General features: G+C 49.2%; 1 protein-coding gene across 4 annotated transcripts in view; it reads left to right on the top strand.

Annotated features, from left to right (window-relative positions):
- LOC138749535 (FERM domain-containing protein 5) overlaps positions 1–23539 on the top strand; it is an 89427-nt gene extending 65888 nt beyond the window's left edge. For 2 of the 4 annotated variants that reach the window (XM_069911002.1, XM_069911005.1), the window contains 7 exons: positions 2019–2107; positions 3729–3792; positions 4605–4696; positions 5986–6060; positions 7567–7635; positions 9051–9157; positions 18726–19658. In XM_069911002.1, the coding sequence (XP_069767103.1) occupies positions 2019–2107; positions 3729–3792; positions 4605–4696; positions 5986–6060; positions 7567–7635; positions 9051–9157; positions 18726–19297 (1068 nt within the window). In that variant the 3' untranslated portion in view covers positions 19298–19658. Of the gene's footprint in view, positions 1–2018; positions 2108–3728; positions 3793–4604; positions 4697–5985; positions 6061–7566; positions 7636–9050; positions 9158–18725; positions 19659–22516 lie in introns of those variants that run through there. The other 2 variants (XM_069911004.1, XM_069911003.1) reach the window with 2 other exon arrangements.
- The last annotated feature ends 298 nt before the right edge of the window (positions 23540–23837 follow it).

The raw sequence follows: 23837 nt of genomic DNA, 5'->3' as shown, positions 1-23837 counted from the left end.
TACCTTGGTTGGTAATTATTTGGAGTGAGTGCTACAGATAAGGGGTAGTAACAAATAAAAAGAAGGGAAGCTCAAGCTGAGCAGCCAGTGTGCGAGTGACTCAGTGTCGGAGTGGGACTTTGAGGCTTCAGTTCACGAGGCACAGGTGAGGAACAGGTAAGGATTTTGTACTGGTTATATAGAAGTCATTAAATGAAGTCAGCATGCAGAAACAGATGATGTATTGTAGCTGGATGATGTGGGAGCTGGTGGACCTTGATGACTACATCTGGCTCGAAATTTATGACCTGGAATCTGAGTATTAAACAAGGCGACACATCAGGGAAGGGGGAGAAGTACCCGGACATTTTGTTTCAGGAGGAATTCACACTCATTAAGAATAGCTGCCTCAGATTTAGCCTGTGGTTGTGGACAAGAGGGTGTGACTACAAGTGAAGCAGGTAATGGAATCCAAGAGACCATGCTGGAGGATTCCCAGCCCTTGATCTTGACTCACAAGGTCGAGATTCCTCCTCCTTGTGTGGGGGCTGCAAGAAGGATGAGCAGCTGACTGTGGCACAATGGTTCAGGATGCCATTCAAGAGGTGGGGGGCCTAGAAGAGCAATGTAGTGGTAATCAGGGTACTTGGGGGGATAGACAAAGTTCTCTGTTGCAAGGATAGAGCATCTGAAGGCTGTGTTGGATACCTGGTGTCTGGATCGGGTCATCTTATCTGATCTGCAGAGGAATTTGCATTGGAAGAGGAAAGATCCAATCATCATGGTCTAACGTAGAAAAAAGATTCTACTAAGGGAATTTGGGGAGCTGGGACCAAATTAAAAAGCAGAACCAAAGAACATGATCATCTCTGGATTACTCCCTCCCCCCACGCCCCCTCCCTCCCCCCACGCCCCCTCCCTCCCCCCACGCCCCCTCCCTCCCCCCACGCCCCCTCCCTCCCCCCACGCCCCCTCCCTCCCCCCACGCCCCCTCCCTCCCCCCACGCCCCCTCCCTCCCCCCACGCCCCCTCCCTCCCCCCACGCCCCCTCCCTCCCCCCACGCCCCCTCCCTCCCCCCACGCCCCCTCCCTCCCCCCACGCCCCCTCCCTCCCCCAACGCCCCCTCCCTCCCCCCACGCCCCCTCCCTCCCCCCACGCCCCCTCCCTCCCCCCACGCCCCCTCCCTCCCCCCACGCCCCCTCCCTCCCCCCACGCCCCCTCCCTCCCCCCACGCCCCCTCCCTCCCCCCACGCCCCCTCCCTCCCCCCACGCCCCCTCCCTCCCCCCACGCCCCCTCCCTCCCCCCACGCCCCCTCCCTCCCCCCACGCCCCCTCCCTCCCCCCACGCCCCCTCCCTCCCCCCACGCCCCCTCCCTCCCCCCACGCCCCCTCCCTCCCCCCACGCCCCCTCCCTCCCCCCACGCCCCCTCCCTCCCCCCACGCCCCCTCCCTCCCCCCACGCCCCCTCCCTCCCCCCACGCCCCCTCCCTCCCCCCACGCCCCCTCCCTCCCCCCACGCCCCCTCCCTCCCCCCACGCCCCCTCCCTCCCCCCACGCCCCCTCCCTCCCCCCACGCCCCCTCCCTCCCCCCACGCCCCCTCCCTCCCCCCACGCCCCCTCCCTCCCCCCACGCCCCCTCCCTCCCCCCACGCCCCCTCCCTCCCCCCACGCCCCCTCCCTCCCCCCACGCCCCCTCCCTCCCCCCACGCCCCCTCCCTCCCCCACGCCCCCTCCCTCCCCCCACGCCCCCTCCCTCCCCCCACGCCCCCTCCCTCCATTTCTCTTCTGGTTTCTTTCTCTTCTCTTTCTCCTCCCCTTTCTCCTTTCTTTCTCTCTTTTCTCTCTCCCTCCCTCCATTCTCTCTCTCTCCTGCTCCTTCCCTCATTCCCTCCCTCCCTGCATATTGGAGTAGTGTGCTCAGGGTGATCTGCTTCGAAGGGGAGCTCTGGATAGATGGGATGACATGATGCTGTAAAAATATCCCATCAACAATCTCAGCAAAGCTCCCAGGTTTCACAATGTCAACATTTCTCTGCAGGATGTCTCAGGGAACGCTGCGTTTTTAGCCTTCACGCCATCTGGGTTTGTGGTGCTACAAGGAAACAAGAGGATTCAGTTTATAAAGTGGTAAGTGCAAGGATCCCTAGGGAAGGGCAGGACACATCCATGTATCCCTTACCGAGGGACAACCCCATTGCCCAATTGTCAGGTCATCAGAGACTCTGAACTCACTGATCGAAGCTGACACCTCTCTCTGGCCCACATCACCGGAGTTGTCCCTGGAGGGTCTTCCAGTACCTGACCATGTCTTGGTCATTGTGACGGCAACTGGAAGGGTTTGCTCAGGGCTGTTAGAATCTCTGGACCAGCACGGAATTTCTCGTGTTTGGTGCTACATCATGTGCAAACCCCAGAGAGTCGGCTGCAAATCGTCTCCCTGAAGCGTTGAAGCTCCAAATCTTCCTGGTCTCAAACCCAGATCAGTCTTGACCAATCTCTCAGTCCTGGGCTATTAGCTTCGCTGTAATGTTGGTTTTCAACATGTCTGAAAGATGGTTCCCTGATAGTCTGTGAAGTAAGCCCTCTCCCCCACTGCTTCCCCTCTCCTCCCTTGCTGTGCCCACACTGGCCACTGTAACTTTTTTAATGTAACTTTTTATTCACAATAAATTATTTACAAGAGAAAACAGTTCAAGGTCTTTTCACCCCATAATGTCAGTCAAATCTATACATTCCTATCAACATACATTGTTATATTTGTGCTCTAAATACCCCATTACCTCTCCTGTGGTACCTTGACGCTTCGCCCCCATTGTTGGTTGAGGGACCTCCCATCGGTCTCACCCCCTCAATGCCTGGTAATGGGAGGGCTCTAGACAGTGGTCCTTCCCACAGTGCCCTCGTGTTGGCTGCACCAAGCTTCTGAGTGGCTCTCAGCACATACTCCTGCGGCCTGGAATGTGCCAGTTATCAGCATTTCCTCCCCAACATCTCTGTGTGCTGAAAGACCATCAGCTTTGGGCAGATCAAAGTGCGTCTATCATCGAGTTGATGGTTCTCTGTCACGCTGCTGCTGGGGATGAACCCTCGCATCCTTCTCCATACACTCTTAGCGAATCAGCATTCAGCAAAGAGGTAGACGACTGTCCCCTCTGCACCACAGTCATCTTGAGGATAATGTTCATGGGCAGTGATGTTCTGGTTGTACAGGAAGGACTGGGAGGGCTCCTCTCACTGACAGACAGGCCAATTCCTGATGGTCGTTTGTGAGCCCTGGCGATTAGGCATTCCGTGTTATTGAGAGGGAGTGTCGTGCCCACAGACCCAATTTCTGGTGGACATTTGCGATCCACTCCAACCAATTCTTCTTGCATGCCTCGGCCCCTCCAAACCAGCTCGCTAACACCTTAAGGTCGAAGGGGATGGTGGACTGGTCAGACCAGATTGCTCTTGTTGCAGTTTACCTTTGCACTTGATGCAGACTCAAACTGACTGTAGATGCTGATCAATCTGTGGATTAATCATGTGTCTGAACAAGACAGGGAGGCCTTGAACTGTGCGCTTCCACTGGACACTTTAATGAGGTGTTTTAGTGGAAGGGCATAACTTGAGGTCCAGAGCTTGTAGAGAACTGGATGTGTGTGTCTGGTAACATTAAACTGCCCCACTGTGTTAAGATCACATTGACTCTAGACAAGCAACTGCTGAAGTTACAACTAACACAGAGATTGTTTCCTTTAACTTCCAGGACTGAAGTGAGCAAGATGAAGTTTGAAGGAAAAACGTTTAATTTATACGCCACTCAGAAAGAGGTGAATGTTGATGCTATGAACCCTGCTGAGTCTGTTGAACCCCGCAGCCAAACCACCATACTTCGATCTTCTGAGATACTTCCATGTTCATGCGGCAGCTGTAGAATCACCCAGATGCATGCCTTGTCTTGAGCTGGCAACCATTATTGCCCTTCCCAGCGTGTCCTCTCATTGCCTATAGACCAAGTTTCCATCTCTGGCCATTCAATAACAGCAGGAAGGATGCCGACAGCTGTTGGCAGAGTGCGTTGGGAGCCCAGTGTTCCACCAAAATCCTTCACAGCAAAGATTGTCTGTGGCCAACCAATGCACTGTGTCCAGAAAAATGGGTTAGGACATTCTGGAGAGATGGCAACTTCACTGAGATCCTCTGGAGATTGCTCCATGAAGACCCTCCGATACCAGGTCCCCTTTGTACAGTCTGGGAGAGGGCAGAGTAAACAAAATGTGTGACCAAAACCCTTGGACCTTCCCAGACATTGTAATAGACACACAAGTTCTGAGCCAGTGGTGAGGAAGGGCCATAGTTACTGCTGCGCCAGGGTGCAGTGCTGCCGGAGCTCACCAGAACACCACTCGGGCACCTCATGGGGCAACTCCAGGGATGGCTCTGGCACCTCCTTGTTGCCGTTTTTGTGAGTTTTGGCACTTAAAAAATTAGCTCTGCAGCCCTCCTCCTGTCCCTCGCAGCGGGATAGCCCTTCTCCTCATTGATCTACAGCTTCTCTCCCTGAAGTGGGGTGTGTGTGCGCATGAGGCTCGACTCTGGTTCTCGGACCTTTAACCAATTTATTTTGTGATCTTCATGCCAGGAATCAAAGGTGATTTTGACGTACTTTGCCCCAACGCCTGAGGCCTGCAAACACCTGTGGAAGTGTGGAGTGGAGAATCAAGCCTTTTACAAGTGAGTCCATGGCATGGCCAGAGAAGAGACCCCAGCCCTGTGTCCTATCCCATCCCTCCTCTTCTCCCCATCATCAGCTCCTTACAGCTGACCAAATGACCACCCAAACATCAGGGGAAGGGCAAGGACCCTCTGCCTGTCCTGTCATTGGTTACAACCTCAACTGCTCATCACTGTCCACCCTTCATTAATCATGTCTTCCACTGCTGCCTTCAAAATGTATAAAGACCCTGCCTCTGTCGTTCTTTGGTAGCCCTTTGAGGTTCAGAGTTTTTACTGCAAAAGCATTTAGTTGAGCTGTCTTCAATGGGAGATCCCTTATTTCTAAAGAGTGAACACCTGTTATCGACTCTTCATCAGGAGAAAAAATCAGCTCTTCTCAGTGGGGCCGTCCTGATCTCCTGGAGGCCACAGCACGTTCATGGAGGCTCAAATTACACATGTGGGTTTAACCCACCTGCCTCCTGGCCGATTTTATTTTTAAAAAAAATTCCACATAACCCAAGCGTCCACAGGGTGAGAAATACTTTCCTGCACCACTTTGGTAGATTAAACCATCCCATGGTTACTGTGACTGTATTACCTGTTTTACAGGCACTCTTATTTCATTACCACCTATTCAGAGGTACGTAAACATCTCCCAGTAATATGTGCAACCCACTGCTGTTTTGTCTTCCCCCCATACGAATTCAAATTCCCCATCACTATCTGCTAAGCAAAGGCCTTTCTAACCTCTAGAGCAGTGGTTCTCAACCTTTTTCTTTCCACTCATATATAACCTTAAGTAACCTCTAGCATCCTATGCCATAGGTGCTCTGTGGTTAGTAAGGGATTACTTAAGATATGTATGTTGGAAAAAAAAAGTTGAGAACCTCTGCTCTAGAGTCTGATGTTGTCCAATTAACAAGACAGTCCTTTTTGCCTTCTGAATTGTGGAACACCCTGGAATATTTTGTTCCACATTTGGAATGGCAGTTTGATCATTTCTAGTAGGACTGGGTCATCAACCTGAAAAGTTAACCTATTTCTCTCTCCACAGATGCTGTATAAACTCCCTCCCTGAACCCCTCCATCACTCTCTTCATGAACATCAGCTCTATGACCAAGCTTCTGGTCACCTGACCCAGTTCTGTTGGATAATGTTCAGAACTACTGTGTTAAAGGCAGCATAGACTTCAAGGTCTGGTTAAAGGATAGGGGTTTGGGGAAGTTGTTAGTTACTGCTGGTGGGGTCTCCAGCGAGGGCCAATGGCTGTGGAGAATGTGATGCTCTCTCTGCCATTCCTCAGGTTTGAGAAGTCCAGTCAGGTACGAACGGTTTCGAGCAGCAACATGTTCTTCAAGGGAAGTCGGTTCAGATACAGGTGAGTAGTCCCAGGGAGTCGAGGTCACTGTAAACTTCACTGGGTAGAAGAGTGAGAGGGGAGAGAAGCAAAGGCCACAACCAGTCGGCATTGTTCCTGCCACTGGATTGGAAATGCATGGATGGGAATCATCAGGAGTCATTCCTGTTCTCCATTGGGCATGGATGTCTGTTCTCGCCATGGCAATCAGGCTGAGTGGTGCAGGTATTATGATTGGCTGAGGAGCCTGGTGGTCCAAATGCAGAAGGATGGATGTGGGTGTAGAACAACATTCTTTAACAGCTCCCCACATTTAGCAACATTACATCTTTTTCAATGTTTTTATTAACTTCATGTAGCAAATGTTATATAGGTAAATAAACATGAGGTGAACAATAATGTATATGATTCTAATATCGGTAATGACAAAACCTACATTATATTTTTAAAAAAACATGCAAAAAGAAAAAAAATGGAACTGACTAATCTACAAATTCAACCCCCACCTACAGAGGCTGTTGGCAAAATACATCGTCCACTCTCTGATAACGGAAAATAAACAATGAGGTCAAGAATCAAAAATGAATTAAGCGTAAAAATTTGGGAAATAACTAAGGACAGAACCCCATAAAGAAATAGTTTACATTTGTTACTGTGGTGGAGCATCTAATTTTTTTCTAAAGACAACAAGCTATCGTATCAGGCACCCACTTAGAGTGAGTGAGAGGGAGAACATCTTTCCATTTCAATAGTACAGCCCTTCTGGCAATCAGGGAGGAAAAAGCTTCTACATGGGATTGTGAAGAAATCAATATCAGATCATTGGGCCACATATTCCAAACAAGGCAATAAAAGGAGATGGGGCCAAATTAATATTAAGAACTAAAGATAGTGGACAAAGTACGTCTCCCAATAATTGAGAAGAGAGGAACATCACCAAAACAGATGATACAATGAACCATCTTCAGTTCTACATTCATTGCATTTAGAAGTCAGGATAGAATTTCGCCAATCGAGTTTTGGAACAGTGGGCATGATGGACTACTTTAAATTGTAATAGCACAAAGAGAAGATGATTGAATACATCTCAAAGTAGAACCCACATAGTCTCAGAAAATTTTGTTCTAGTTTTTTAATTCCATCCAGGGATTTATGCAACGTTGTATCTAAATGATCACTTAACTGAGGTGGGTCCACACCCATCCTCGTGTACTCTGGGATTCTCTTGAGAAATAGGAGGCTGTTCAGCCCATCATGCCTATTCCAGCTCTGAGCTAGCCCTTGATTCCTCTCACATTCCAGTTCTCCTTCCTCCCACCTGTGTCGGGGCTAACGTAAAGCAATGGGATGTGGGAGGAGATGGGAGTATCTGAGGGAAAGACCCGTGGCTTTGAGATGCAGTGCCACAACCTGCTGGACAGGCTGCCTGTGGAGGGAGCCACCTGGTCAACGGGCGAGCGAGGGGAGGGTTAGCACCAACCCATTGCTTCCATCACTCAGCCTCCCATTCTGTGGCTCTACTTTCAGCGGCAGAGTCGCCAAGGAGGTGATCGAATCCAGCGCGAAGATTAAGAGGAGCCCCCCAGAGATTCACAGGTGAGGGTGAACATTTGCTGACAACCCACCTCTGCTTGTTGGGTAAGATATTCTACAGGGAAATGTTCCTCTCTGTACTCAAAAACCCAGTCAAACACCCTCTGCATCATCTATCTACACTGATATAGTAGTTGTTCTCTGAGAACCACTTTTTACATAAAACATTTATTTCAACAAACAACATGACAACACAAACTATACACACAACTACATCTGATAAACTATTTACATTAAGGGCGAAAAAATATTGCGATAGGTGGTAAATCTATACTGACCTCTCTGTTACATACAATTTACATTTTCAAATTAAAATACTGTTGTTATTATCTATGACGTACTTGATCACCTGAAGGTCTCACCATTCCCGGAACTCTGACACCGTCCCATCCAATATCGCATGCTTCTGCTCTAATGACACACAGGCGCGGATGTAACCCTGAAAGAGGGGCAGGCAGTCGGCTTGTCTCTGAGAAGCCCTCCTGCCTCTGTGACATCCAACGCCCCCCCACCACCGTTTCTCAGTTCTGTTAATCCCTTCATGGGATCTCCCCCTGCACTGTCGCCCATCTGTCAGCGGCCATCATAGTTCAAGGGTTTAGATGGTTAATGAGAGACTGGCTGAATGCCAGTCCACGAGGGATGGGGCCAATCCTGAGGCCCTTGGCCCTGTCACTGACACCGGTGTCACTAGAGGGGTGCAGACCACCCAGGTGACACCATCAGAGGGGGTGACATCAAAATTACTGTCTATAACATTTTTGTGTAGTGTTTCAGCAAAAATTTATTTTTTATAAAAATATCCCTGTAGTTAGTTATAACGACAAAAACATTTTTGGTAAGCCCAGCCTTGTATCAATATACCTACAAGGTTAAAACTCTCTGCTAATTTACCTTTTGAGCCTTCTAATGCGCTCCAGTCAGAGCTGTTATTACCCAATGACAACGACGCTTTGAATCATGAGGTTTCGTCTGCACTCGCCACCAGCAAGCGCTGTTGTTTTCATTGCTGCTGGTGTTTTTATTATCGTGGCTTTTGTCAAATTTTCTGGTGGTTTAGCTACAATATTGTGGTATTTGTAAACCTAGATCAATAACTTTTTTGAGAATTAGGTAGTAATTGAAGAGAAAAATCAAAAAAAGTTTCTGCTCAGTGACTAACGTAATTCAGTGCAGAAAGATTTTACAAAACAATTTTGTTGTTAGTATTCATATAATCTAAGAAATACATTTACACAATTTGCAACTATTGCCATTACATTCAATGATATACGGGAATTACGATTTACTAGTAACATTGATACAAAAATCATTATGAAGGATTCTGATGCAGGAGGAGGTCCATGGTGGAGGGGGGGTGGGGGAGTAGAAAGTGGTGACACCATGAGCGTTTTCATCCGTGCTCTCCCTGCCCCCAGGTCAGGGCTGGTGCCCAGTCGGAGTTGCCCCTCCATTTCCCACGGCTCACGGTTGAGCAGCGTGCCCAGGACTCGCAGGAGGGCAGTGCACATCTCCATTATGGAAGGTAAGGGACAGGGTGCAAAGTGAACAAGAGGGAGCATACACAGGTCAGAGGACGGGGGCAGTGGGGGGAATAGGCTGGAGAGGGTGCTCCCTCTGTACTGGATTTTTTTTAACCTACAAACTTTGTTCAAAACTACAACATAACAAGACACAAACACACACAGAGCTACAACTAAAAATCACCATTAACATGAGAAGCAGTAATCACCGCCGTCTCTCTATGCCACAGTATTACGCATCAAATTAAAATATGATTTTCACCATCAGCCTAGGGGGCCCACCGTCCCCGGAACTCATTCTCAGACCCATCAGACATCATGTGCTCTCTCAGTCCCACTCTCATGCCACGTGGGCCCAGATGTAACCCCAAAAGAGGGACAGGCAGTCAGCTCGCTCCACCCCCCTCAACCGCCCTCTGATTTGACCCGTGAATAGCCAGTTTCGCCAGGCCCAACAACAACCCCACAAGGAGATCTTCTGAACACCTGACTCCATCTCCCCTCCCCACCTCCCCCCCCCCCCCCCACCCCCACACCACTACGCGATCATAGATCAGGAGCGTGGTGCTGAAGTACAGCCAGAATTTGAGAAGCAGCCCCTCCAGGTATCGGTACTGCCCCTCTCACAGTGTTATACTGAAGTTTAGTGCTCAGGTCTCCCAACACGCCTATGGAGCCCACAACCCTGCCAGCTGGAGTGAAACACGCTGTAGACACTGTGATTGTAGTAAAAACACACAGTAAATGCTGGAGAAACTCAGTCAGTCTCACAGCATCCATAGGAGGTAAAATTCTATTACCTCGGAGCTCCCTCTACCTTTGTTGCAAACTCACGCTGTTCAGTGTCTCTCAAAAGGCTGCAGGAAGCGGAGGCCCTGTTTCAAGGCTGATTTGTCATGTTGCACCTGTCCATGACACTCAAAAGAATCTATTTCAAAACCTGTTCACACCCCATCCGACAGGCCAGCGGCTTGTCACAGGAAGGGTGGGAACTTCAGCCCCGTCCCAGGGACCCAGACAGGTCTTCCGAAAAAGTCGCCTCCTTCACACCTTCTTCGCCAGCACCACTCTGGACAACCTAAAAACAAACACTGTTAGCCCCCCCCCCACATACACACACACACACACACACACACACAAGGCTAGACTGTGAGGGGGGGGTCAGAATTAGAGCAGGAACAGGCTCTTCAGCCCACAGTATCTGTGCCAACCACAATTCCAGTGACACTAAATTTCTACTGCCTGCACGTGAACCATTACCTCTGTTCCCTGCAGATTTAAGTGTCCATGTAGCAGCCTCCTAAACACACTGCTAATGGATTTGATTCCACCATTGCCCTCGTCAGTCCATACCAGGCACCCACCACTCTGTGTAAATGAAAAGTGCCATCTCTAAAATTCCCCCCCCCCCCCCCCCCCCACCCCTGGTACCCTGGGAAGATTGTCCACCTATCAATGTGACCCAAGTTTGTTCAGCCTTCATCTCCCCTCCAATCCAGGCAACTTCCTGGTCCAGCTTCCAAAGGGATTGTTACACCTCGGGTGGAAGCAGCATTCACTGGGGCCTTGGTATTTCTGAGAGTGCAGGTATCTGTTGAATCTCTGGACTGAAGACCAGGAGCTTGGTTAAAGGGGCAGTTCAGGAGCAGGGAGGTGGGTGGTGGAGAGATTAAGGATAAAGTGCATGCGCAGCAAGATCCCAAACTGTTGGTGTGGTTAAAATGTAGCTAAAGATGCCAAGTGCAGGAAGAGCCTCCACTCGCCTGTGGCCTCTCTGCTTCTGGGACTGCACCCCTCAGGACAGGGCTAGGTTATTTCGAGCACCATCCATCACTGTTGGAAGCTGGGCTTGGGGTCTCTCACATCCTGAGCTGTACATTTACTGTTCTTCAAGACTGAGTCAAGGTCCTGGAACTAAGTCTGTGTGGAGTATGTGCATGTGTAGGTGATGGAGAGAGTGGTGGCTGCAACTCTGGGCAGAGAGAGGGAGAGTTTGTGTTGGGTGTGTTACATATATGTGTGTGGTGTTGTGCAAGTGTGGGTGATGTGTATGCTGTGTTGAGGGTGTAAGTGGTGTTTATTTGTGTTAGTATGTGTGCTGTATTGAGGGGTGTGTGGTATGTATGTGTGTTGGGGGTGTGTTGTGTGTACATGTGTGTTGTATTTGAGTGTGTGTTGGGGATGTGTTGTGGTGGGATGTGTGTGCTGTGTTGGGTGTGTGTGGTGTGTACATGCGTGTTGTATTTGGGTGTGTGTTGGGGGTGTTGGTGTGTTGTGGTGGGGGGGTGCGCTGTGTGTGGTGTGTACATGCGTGTTGTATTTGGGTGTGTGTTGGGGGTGTTGGTGTGTTGTGGTGGGGGGGTGCGCTGTGTGTGGTGTGTACATGCGTGTTGTATTTGGGTGTGTGTTGGGGGTGTTGGTGTGTTGTGGTGGGGGGGTGCGCTGTGTGTGGTGTGTACATGCGTGTTGTATTTGGGTGTGTGTTGGGGGTGTTGGTGTGTTGTGGTGGGGGGGTGCGCTGTGTGTGGTGTGTACATGCGTGTTGTATTTGGGTGTGTGTTGGGGGTGTTGGTGTGTTGTGGTGGGGGGGTGCGCTGTGTGTGGTGTGTACATGCGTGTTGTATTTGGGTGTGTGTTGGGGGTGTTGGTGTGTTGTGGTGGGGGGGTGCGCTGTGTGTGGTGTGTACATGCGTGTTGTATTTGGGTGTGTGTTGGGGGTGTTGGTGTGTTGTGGTGGGGGGGTGCGCTGTGTGTGGTGTGTACATGCGTGTTGTATTTGGGTGTGTGTTGGGGGTGTTGGTGTGTTGTGGTGGGGGGGTGCGCTGTGTTGGGGTGTGCGTCCACGTGTGTGGGGTGTGGCTGTGTTGGGGGCTGTGTGTGGTGTGTACATGTGTGTGTTGGGGATATGTGGGGGGCGGGGTGGGGGGTGGGGGGGGATGATCCCAGTGAGGCGACAGCTGTCGGGACCCGGCTGGAGTCGAGCCCTGTTGTAACCCGATCGCGGAGGTGCGGGCCATGTCTCAACGGTGACGGCAGCACTGGCGCAGAAATAGCTGCCTTGTAACGGGTGCGGGCGCCGCTCCCAGCCCCGGGTCACTGACAGCAGCCGCCGTCCCTGGACCCGTCCCCCCCCCCCCCCCGCCCCGGCGGCAAGAGCCAAGGGACCTGCAGGGTTCGAGCGAGGGGCTCGGTGTCGGGGGCTGCCATGGTGAAATGTCTGATCAAGATCAAGACCAAGGTCAACGTGCATCTGCGGATGATCAACCACTGCTGCCGGGACGTCCGGGTCAGGATCGTGTCCCTGGGCCCCCGCATCATGACCAAGTCGCCGGGCTCCCTGCCTCTTCTGCCCGCGGACACCGCCGCTGCCTTCACAGGTAAGGCCGGTCGTGGGGGCTGACACGGCCGCACGGTCGGAGGCGTTGCCCGCCTGGAGGGGGCAGGGGCCCGGTGGTCACCATGGGGTGACCGGTGCGTCCTCTTGGCGCCCAGTGGAGGTGGCAGGAAGATGCCCCCTTGGTCAGCCACTCGGAGCTTGTGGAGGGGGAGAGGAGGATTTCAGACGTTTCTGGTCGAGACCCTGCATCAGGACTAATTCCTCCCCCCCCCTTCCCAATAGAGATGTGGAGAACATCAGCAGGGACACAGGTAATTCGGCCCTTCTTGTTCACGTCTGGCCCATATCCACCTAAACCTTTCCTCTCCATGGGCCTTTTACACTTGTCCCTGCCTCTACCAGCTCCTTCTACAAAGGAATAGAAGGAGGAGCCTGTTCCACCCTTCAATGAGATCATGGCTGACCTGATGACAGGCTCATCTCCAACTATCTGCCTTTTCCCCTATCCCCCTTGATTCCCCTACTATCTATTCAACCTGGTCTTTAATGGGCAGTGAATTCCACAGATTCACCACCCTCTGGGAAAAGCAATTCCTCCTCATCTCCATCCTAAATCTCCCACCCTGAATCTTGAGCCGAGGTCTCCCCCCCACCATTGGAAACCACTTACTTACCATGATCTTATCCATGCCTTTCATGAATTTATGTTTCAATAAGATTCCCTCTTATTCTTTTAAATTCCAGCGAGTACAGTCCCAGACAACTCGATCTCTCCTCACCTCTAGAATCAACCTGGTGAACCTCCACCGCACCAGCTCCAAAACCAGTACATCCTTCCTGAAGTAAGCAGACCAGAACTGTTCTCTGTGTGAAGAAGGTGCCATTCAGGTCCCTTTTATTAAATCTTTCCCCTCTTACCTTAAATCTGTTCTCTCTAGTAAAAGACTCCCCCTCCCTGGGGAAAGATTTTTTGTGTCCTTATAACTTATCCACACCCCTCATGATTTTAGGAACCTCTATAATTGTCGTGCCACAGCCTCTTACAAGGCAGAAAAGTCCCAGCCTCTCCTTATAAACCATGCCTCTGAATCTTGGCATCGTTCTTATTCATCTTTTCTTCAACCTCTCCAGCTTAATGATATTCTTCTTTTCTTTGGGTGTGTCCACACCACAACCGTCCATATCATGACCGTCCACACCAAAACAGCCACAACACTCCGGGTGCTTCCCCACCCGCAGTTTCTCGTGTCTCCATGTCTTTGTTCCTGGAAAGTTCCCAGAAATAAATATCCCTTCACACACAACAAATGGCCACGTTTAATCATGGAGAGAACGTGCTCCTTACAAATGAATGGTGACGTGTCTTCAAGTCAGACCCATGTTCTTGTGGTGCCCCTTGTACTTGGTGGTGGGGTCATGGGTGTGGGAGCTGCCATGCCTTCTGTCAATGCTTCACCCAATAGCGTGTTCAGGGCACTGAAAGGCTGTTAATAGAAATCCTGCTCTGTTTTGGATGATATTGAGCTGCCTGATTGGGGATTTTTAATCTGTTCTCATGCGATATAAATGCAAACTTAAAATACTCTGTTCAGTTCTGGTCTCCTTGTTATAGGAAGGATATGGAAGTTATGGAGAGGATGCAGAGATTTACCAGGATATTGTTTGCATTGGAAAGCAAGTTTTATGAGGTGAGGTTTAGCAGAGCTGGGACTTTTCTCTTTGGACTGAAAAGGAATGAGAGGCGACTTAATCAAGGCCTAGGTAAGTCCTGTGTGTCTCCAGGACTTGGAAAGGGTGCTGGAGGCTGCCTGTTAACTTTCTGACGACAGAGTGACGACTCAGAGTTGTCCATCAGTAATGGCTTCCTAGCAACCTCTTACTCTGTGCACAAGTAAAGTCTACCTGTGTGGTCCAAGGACAGTAAGTCCATTTCAGTTATTGAATAGAATGCCACTTGGATGCTGGAAATGAGAGATCTCCTGGGATTTGAATGATTTATTCCAGACTCTTATTGCAGCCCCATTTCCTTGAGGACTATCAGGCATTGATCAGATCATGAATGTTGTCTTAGCTGTCTAATCTCCGAGCTCACATTGCCACCGCTGTCTGAAATCAGCGATCTTGTGGAGCTCGAGGATCAGATCAACTCAGTGTGAGTGCTTTGTGTCTATTTGTGTGTGTGCCTTTGGGTGTATCTGTGTATGTGTGAGGGCATATGTGTGTGCCTGTATGTAAATACACTCACATAATTTATAATAGACACACACATGAAACAGCCCTTGCCCTGCAAGCTTTGCCTCATAAGATTTATTTTACAATCCAGGCAACATCCTCTGCACCCCCACCTTCAGCTCCATCCACAACTCCTCCAACCTTCACATCATCTGCAAATGTACTGACACATCCTTCCACTTCTTCTAGGTCATTTATCCCTGTGGTACTCCACAAGTCACTGATCTCCAGACAGAATGCTTCTATGCACTACTACTCTCTACTTTCGACATGCAAGCCAATTTTTAATCCACACAGCCAAGGTTCCATGGATCCCATGCCTCATGTCGTTCTAAATGAGCCTCTCATGAGGGACCTTGTCAAATGTCTTACTAAAACCTACATCTACTGCCCTACCCTCATCAAAAAACTCATTTAGGCTCTTGAGGCATGACCTTCCCCTCACAACGCCATGCTGACTATACCTGAGACTTGAGGGGTTTTCTCGGGACTGAGAGGGATGGAATGTGGCTGCTGGATCTTGCAACCTGGGAGAGTTCCAACTCTCAATGATGGCACCAGAAGCATTGGTAGGGCAGACAGATTTCTTTCAGTACAGGGACTGGCTCAGAGAAAATCTCAACTTTCGGGGTGGCCATGGAGCTGTTGTCTCGAAGCTCTGATCGTGCCTGAATCTCTCCCTAATCCTGAATGGCTGCTCCCGACCCCATCTGCACCCTTGTCAAGGTAAATGAGTTGACAAGGCTGTGGTCTGGCCACTGGGGATTGAATCTCCCACACAGTCCGAGAGGCATCAGCTGGGTCCAAGCTGTGGATCTGAGCTGTGAGTAGGCAGGACCACTACTGAGAGAGGGAAGATTCCGGGGTCCATGCTGTCTGGCGCTGACCATTCCCAGAGCAAACAGTAAACTTGTGCACCCTGCCGACTTGAGAGCATTGACCGACCTGTTGAGTTCCTCCACCAATTCTTTGATGGGTCACAACTCCCAATAGCTTTTATGTTTCTGGGAACTGTACACGGGCAAAACAGCTCAAGTGCTCCCTCTACAGACCTATCTGCCAACTGCACACCTATGCCAGCACACTGCCACAGACACACATGTTCACGTTGCCACACATACACAATCACACTTTCAGTGCCACACATACTCACAGACACACACGCTCACACTGCCATACATGTTCACATAGACACATACTGTCACACATTCACACGTGCACTCACATGCAGACATTTAAAACACTCATACTTACACGGAGATACTAAACACATGCTCACATTTACACACATTTGTGATGTTCTATTATGATAAAGAAACAGGTTCTTTTTAAACAACTAGATTTATTAACTAAGCAAACAGTGCTAAAAACAGAACACACACATGCAGACCTCATGGGAAGACATCCATCTTGAATCAACTAAAGATGCAACAACCCTTTCAAGATGCAACATTCCCCAGCAGCTACACACTCCATCTCTGACTTCATCAGTACAATATTCACACAGACACACACGTACTCCAGATAGATGTGCACAGATGCGTTGCTTATGCACGAGACATGTACTTCCATTTCCTCATTGGACCATTGGAGTTGGGAATGGCCGGTGTTTCAGTAGTTGGGACAGTCTCTCATTGTTAATCTGGCCAATTCCCAGAACACACACGCTATCCCCTGCTTCTATGTGCTCACTGTTGAAACCAATGGAGCCCAGTAACCCCTCCCTTCCAGAAAGTAGCTAATCTCTGGAGATTAACTACCCGTCTTCCACTTTGTCAGTTTCTTGAACAGTGGTTCTCAATCTTTTTCCCCCACTCACATACCACTTTAAGTAATCCCTTACTAACCACAGAGCTAGTAAGGGATAACTTAAGGTGGTATGTGAGTGGAAAGAAAAGGATTGAGAACCACGGTTCCAGAATGTTTCCTGTGCAGTTGTCAGAAGCATTTTCTGCCGATACACATGGTATGGCACAATGACAGTGGGCCGAGTGACCCACAGTTAGAGCTCCTGGCAATGAACTCATTGACCCAAAGAGGTGAGTTTTCATGAACTTCATTCCAGTTACAAAGGCGAGGCCGATGTGTGGGTCCTGGCTGCCCCGCGAACCAGTTCACTGACTACTGGCCTGACTGAGATCACAAGGCCACAGATGTAAAGGGGAAAGTGGAGTCGTTCAGTCGAAGGTGGTCCTTCAGAATCAGGAGTGATTGGAATGGGATGGGCCCTACGTCCTGGATCAGGTGGAGCTGTGTGGACATGGAGAAAGCTGCAGAAGGTAGTTGAGACGCATCAGCTGAAGTGGGGAATCCCAGTAGGGTCACTCCTTGAGCCGGAAAAGTTTGCAATCTCGAGAGGTTTGAGTGGAATGGTTGAACCCAGTTCCATTTGGTCCCCAACAGCTGCAGTTTGATTCAGGCTCTCACCTTTGAAATGCTAAGAGCTGAGGATCAGATATGGGCAGTGTGAGGAGAGGCTGGTTAGGATTGGGATCTTGGACATTCCAGGCCACTCAGCCCCACTCGTCCATGCCCACCAAGTCACCCATCTGATTTAGTGTCACCTGACTGTGTTTTGCCCATATCCCTCTAAACCTTTCCTCCATGATCCAGTCTGACAATGGTCTCCCACCTCTAATGCTTTTTCTGGCAGCTCATTCCACTCACTGACCACCCCTCAGATCCTATTTAAATCTGTCCCCCTTGCCTTAACCCGATGCCTTCTAGTTTTAGACTCTTCTACCCTGGGGAAACACATGGCAAGTTTACCTGATCTACTCCTTTTGTCTTTTATGAACCTCAATAGCTGCCCCCCCCCCCCAACTCAGCCTCCTACACCTACCCAAGCCCCCACTGCAGGTACATTTAAAATTATTTAATTTAATTTTTTTTAAATTGAAAATTTGACATTTTGACCCATGATTCCGTGCTGTCCAATTTACACCCATTTAACCACACCCCCCGGTATGTTTAAATCAAAGGGAGGAAACTGGAACCCCCGGGGAAATCCCATGCAGACACGGGGAGAATGTATCAACTCCTTACAGACAGCGTGGGATTCAAACCCCGAACCCGATCACTGGCGCTGTAAAGGTGTTGTGTTAACCACTATGCCAACTGTTTAAAAAAAAAGACATCTTTGAGAATCCTTTCCAGGTTAATGACAGCCATCCTCACACCAGGACTGCACACAATGTTCCAAACTAGGCCTCGCCCGAGCTGATATAGTTTTGAGAAAGACTTTAGAACTGCACATTACAACAGTGAACAGACCATTCAACTCTTCTAGTCTGTGCTGAACTAATTACTCTGCCTTAGTTCCACTGACCCAGTCCAAATTTTAAATTTGCACCCATGAGTCCATGCTGCCCAATTTATACCAACTTACAAACCCCCAGTACATTTTGAACAATGGGAAGAAACTGGAGCCCTCAGGAAATCCCACGCAGACACTGGGAGAACATACAGTCAGGGTGGGATTCAAACTCCAGTCCCAATAGCTGGCACTGTAAAGGCATTGTGCTAACCACTACACCAGTCATGCTGCCCATATCCCTCCCATCCACGTACCTGTCCTTATTTTTCTTAAGTGTTATAATTGAGCCTGCATTCACCTTTTCAGGTCGTTCTGCACTCCCACCACTCTGTTTGAAGAAATTCCTCCTAACGTTTCTCCTAAACTGTCCTCTGGTTTGTTTATCACCTATACTCAGTGGAAAATCCAATCTACATTTACTCTACCTAGAGCCATCATAATTTTATATACCTCTTTCAAATCTCCTCATTCTTCAACACACCAGGGAATAAAGTCCTAACTTAACCTTTCCCTGAAACTCAGTTCAAGTCCCAGCAACACCCTGATACATCTCTGCATCCTAGTAAATTTTTGCTGAACTAGATGGGATTGAAAGGGCAGACAGAGCTCCTCAGTGCCTTGGGCTGGTGTTACTGCTGTGCTGTCTTCTTTCCCTGTTCACTGTCCTGGTCTCCTTCTGTTCCAGGCTTGGAATCGCTCCGAGATAGTGCCCACTCCACGCCTGTGAGATGCAGCTCCCACACGGACACCTTGGTGACTCACCCGGCCAAGACCTACACCGCCGAGGGCCAAGAGCGGACGTCGGTGATTGCCGACGAGTTATACAGCCCAGCCACCAGTGTCCTGCCCACTCCGGTGTCAGACCCCAGCGCCGAATCCATTCTCTTCCAGGATAATGGCAGTAGCAACTGTGGCATCGAGGAGGAGAGAGAGAGCGAAGTGGGAGCGCCGGCAGAGGTACCGGAGCTGGGCAAAGGGGCAGGAGCCTTGCCTGGAGGGAGAGAGAGGGCGGAGCGGGAACAGGTGAATACATTTGTTTTAAGTGTGGTCCGTTTGCTTCTGGTGACTGTGGGACTTCTCTTTGCCTTACTGCTCCTCCTGATCGCCCTTACAGAATCAGATATTGATGTAGCATTTTTACGCGATATTCGCCAGACCCCCGAGTTTGAACAGTTCCATTATGAGTACTTTTGTCCCCTCAGCCGATGGTTTGCCTGCAAGGTGCGCTATCTGATAAACCTTCTCATTGACACATGACATCGCCCAGCCTGGAAAAAAACCCAGCCCAGGGACATTTGAGAAGACAAGGTGCCGCAAGCTCACTCTCTCCCCTCTCTGCGGCACCATCCAGCTTTATTGGATGAATTCAGCTACCGCTGGGAGAACTTTCTGACACAAGGTTGCAAGAGGAGTTTTAACCCAAGAGTGAAATCCACATTCAAACCATATCCTCCCCTGGCTCTGCTCCTCTCTCAAAGCTCTTGGACTATATAAAGTCAGTTAGAATGAACGATTAATCACTAGTACCCCAGGAACCGAGTAATACAGCGTGGAGTTTTGTTATTGTGGTGTTCAAACTTTAATAAAAGGATGATTATCCTGTTATACTAATATTAAAGCAGGCAGGCGTCGCATGTCTAAATATATTCAGTAGTGACAAAATGTTCCCCAAAACTGTAAACTTTCACTGTTTGTCAATGTTCTCCTTGTAATATTTTAGCAATTTGACTAAATAATTATTTTGATTATTATGTATAGCCATCCCAAAACGCTGGAAAAAAAATTGAAGCTTTTTTTTCAAATTGACTAGCGGATAATTTGTACTGGGTCACAAACACCGACTGGGCGGTTGGTCAAGTGGAGAGTGAGGGAGCAAGAGGTGTGTCCACCATCACTGAGGTGCTATTTAAATGCACAATGGAGGCAGTGTTCTGGTTTCACAGGGAGTGGTTGTTTGAGCTGGTGTTTTCAAACTTTGCTCTCTTCATCCACAAGACCTTCACTGGCCTCCAGTTCTCCACACGGATAATTAGAATTGTACAGCTCCAACGCAGGCCATTCAGCTGAAGTCTATTGCAGTGTCTAGAAGTGCCTTTTAAACAATGGTGACTATCTGATCCCACCACCTCTGGCAGCGAGTCCCAGATGTCAACCACTCTCTGGGTGAGAGAATTTCCCCCTCAAATCCTTTGCAACCCCTTCGTCTCACCTTGCACATGCGTCCCTTTAATTTTTGATACCACCGTCAAGGGAAAGTGTTCTGTCTACGCTATCGAGTTTGCAGGTCAGTTTGTGGGCACATCCCTCACGAGTCCATGACTGCAGACTGCCACTTCGACTCCAGGACCCTCACCGTTCACGGGGGCAATGCCGCTCCTTTGCCAGCCTTCAGTACAACTAGTTGCTCAAAAATAATTACTCCTCTTCTCCCCCCCCCTCCCCCGACGCTGCTGTCAAGCCCAGGGAGAGATCTGACTATACCTGGCTCTTTTTGAAGATCGGTTGAGTTAGGATCTGTTAGTAAAAGAACAAGATTTAACTCGCTCACTCTGGCATGTCAAGTGAGGAGATCCTGGGGCTGTCTTCTGGTTTGGTACCTGGCCAGCACTGTGTACTTGGGAGCTTCAGTCCATGTCTGGCAGGTGAACAGCGACTGCAGCACTGGTTCCAGGGCAAACAGGCAGTGCCCTGATAAACATGTCAGATTACAGAGATCCATCTTAATTGGCATGTGAACATCCTGCATTTAAAGCCAGGTCAGGTCGTTCACACTGAACCAAGAAAATCCAGGTCAAAACGCATCAGCTTTAATGGGTAACAGATGGGATGAAAATGACCCCCATCCTGCGCTTGTTGCCTTCACACAGGTAAGTGAAGCAGTAAATTCCTGTCTTTTAGTGGTTGTGTAAAAGGGGTTACGCAGAAGAGAGCAGAATTGCTGTTGTTGGAGAGATGAACTCATGCTGCTGGAATCTGGAGCAAAACACAATTAGCTGGAGGAACGCTGGAAAGAATAGTTGATGTTTCAGGCCAGGACCCTTCATCAAGACTGGGAGTGCAATTCCATCCCTCATCATCCCTCCCTGGTCCAACTCCCTATTTAACTGGCCCGCACACTGATTTGAAGTGTTCCAACCTGAAATGACGGCCATTTCTTTTCCTCCCATTGATGCTGCTCAGTCCAAGTTCCTCCAGCGTATTGTTTGTTGCTCTTGGAGAACTGAGCTGTTTGAGGCAGCGAGGATTCAGAAGGGGCTAACTTGGTGAAGGTCTTCGGTGGGAAAAACTTGAGTTGGCCACTGATAAATCCAATGGGGAATTCTGGAGAAAGGTCTTTGCCAAGAGCGGAAGGGAATCTTTACAACCAGATGGTAGGCAGAATTGTATGGAGGCAGAGACTCAGCCAACATGTAATATTTAGATGAGCACTTGAGTTACGGAGACCTAATACTACAGACCTGTGGTTGTCAACCTTCCCCCTCCCCCAAGCCATCTTAAGTAATTCCTTACTAACCATTGGAGCACCTATAGCATCCTATGCCACAGATGCTCCGTGGTTATTAAGGGTGGCACGGTTGGTGTGGAGGTTAGGGCAACACCAACGTTCAGGACCGGACCTAGCCTCGAATCCTGTGCTGTCTACATTCTCCCAAGGCTGTATGGGTTTTCTTCAGCGGCTATGGTTTCCTCCCACTGTTCAAAAAGTACTGGGGTGTACGTTAATGGGCAGCACAGGCCCGTGGATTGAAATAATCTGTTTCTAAATTAGACCAACTGCTAATAAATGGCTTTCTCCTATTTCTGTACTTACTGGTGTATTGCAGAGTAACTGACAATTGCCATCTTTGAGATCCAATGTCTTTTAACTCTGCCTCCAGCTTTCCATCCCTTCTACTGACAAATTATAACTCACATTGTTACCACTTCCTCACCCTCTCCTTTAAGAAAAAAAGCAGTGGTTGTTCGGTGAGATCTTTAACCTGGGCATCAGGAGGAAGCATACCCTCCTGGAATCAGGTCTGCAACCAAAGCAAGCCTGTATGCACCTCTCAACCCTTCCTGGTACCACTCTCTTCCCATATCAGTAATAAGCTGATAAATGACACAGACTAGAGATGGGCAAGGAGACCTGTAGAGAACAAGGTGGTTTTCTAAAACATTAATCTCACTGTTTTGTAATTATTTTAGACATTAGCTCTATTTTCTGGAACATATTGGAATTGGCATTCAACCATGGCAGTCTGTCCAAAACAAAAATCTTTTAACTGATGATGCCTTGTATTTTTACGTATCTGGGTACAATTTGGTCCCACAAATGCATTAACTACCGCAAAAGGCTGCTGGGTGAGGGAATACTGCAGAGGAATTGGTGAGGTATTGAGCAGAGCTTAGAAATTAGCAAGTAGGTGAGGTGGAAGAGTCGAGCATTTCCTCCCACAAAATTACTCATAACTTTTTAAATCTTAACATCCACAGCAAAAACCTTTGTGAATCTTAAGGAGTTCCCGACGCCTTCAACGCGGATTTCCCACCCGGTCCTGGCCGCTCAGACTGGAGCTCCTGACGCCTCCGACGATGCAGATAGCTATTTTGGTCCTGACCATCCAGTTCAGGCGTCCATGCCATTTCCCACACCAGCCTTTGCTGCTGGATGCCACTGGATCACCCCCACCCCCCCCCCCCCCCCCAAACGCACCCTTCTCTATCCTCTCACCTCTCCCTACTCAACCCCCATCACCTCCTTTGAGCTCCCCTTCTTCCCACCCTACTCTCTGGTGACTCCCCTAACACCCTCCTCCTCTGATTTCTCCAACTCTCTACCCACCAACACACTCCACCACAAAACCCAACTCTGACCCCTGCTTGGTTTTTTACCATTACCCTGACCTTCCTCTCTCAGAGACGGAACACTGTCCTCAGTCGAGGCCTCACCTTCACCCTCAATGAGTTCCATGAACACATCTTTCGTCAGCTCCACCTCTGTGCCCATTTCTACAACCAGGATATTCTACTCACCAGTGAAGACCCCTTCTCCTGCCTTAAACCTTCTTTCCGCTCCCGAATACCTCATCCTGGGCAGCTAACCACTCTGGATCTTTATATTTTACATCAACTGTCTCAACTTCACCATTCCCCTCTCTGCACAAATCCCAACCTTACTATCAAACTCACAGACAAGGATGGTGCTGTTGGGCTCTGTCACCTCCTCTTACTTACCCCTTAAAAGGACCCCATCAAAGAAAATCAAGCCACCAGCTCCAAATTAATCACTTCTAATCATCTTCCTCCCACAGCCTCCACCTGTTTCCTATCCCCATCTCCTTTCCTCCAGTTCTCCATCCCTTTCCCTCCCCATTCAGAGCCCTTCCTCTTATCCAACTATTCTTGGCTGTGCTCCTCTCCTGGCACCATTTTCCTCATACCTTGAAGAAGAGCTCAAGCCTGAAACGTTGGTTATGTACCTTTACTTTGCTATATAAAGTACGCTATTTGACCTGCTGAGTTTCTCCAGCATTGTGTTTTTACTTCAATCACGGCATCCACAGACCTTTTGAGTTTTACTCTTAAATATTCAGCAGGTCGGGCAGTAATAGTGGAGTTACTGGTCTACAAATGTTGCCTAATCTGATGAGCATTTCCAGCATTTATCGGTGTTGTTCAGCGGAAGCAAGAGCATGTAGGTTTTGCTGATGGGGACACGTGCATACTTCAAATTACCATCAAACCAGCCAACTTCAAGGTGCTCACTGGGGAATGCAGGCTGGGGTACATTTACTGCTTGACTCTCATTCCAAAC

Source organism: Narcine bancroftii, chromosome 14, assembly GCF_036971445.1.
Source record: "Narcine bancroftii isolate sNarBan1 chromosome 14, sNarBan1.hap1, whole genome shotgun sequence".
NCBI lineage: Eukaryota > Metazoa > Chordata > Chondrichthyes > Torpediniformes > Narcinidae > Narcine > Narcine bancroftii.
The sequence above is the reverse complement of the archived record's forward strand: the minus strand, read 5'-3'. Positions and strand labels throughout refer to the sequence as shown.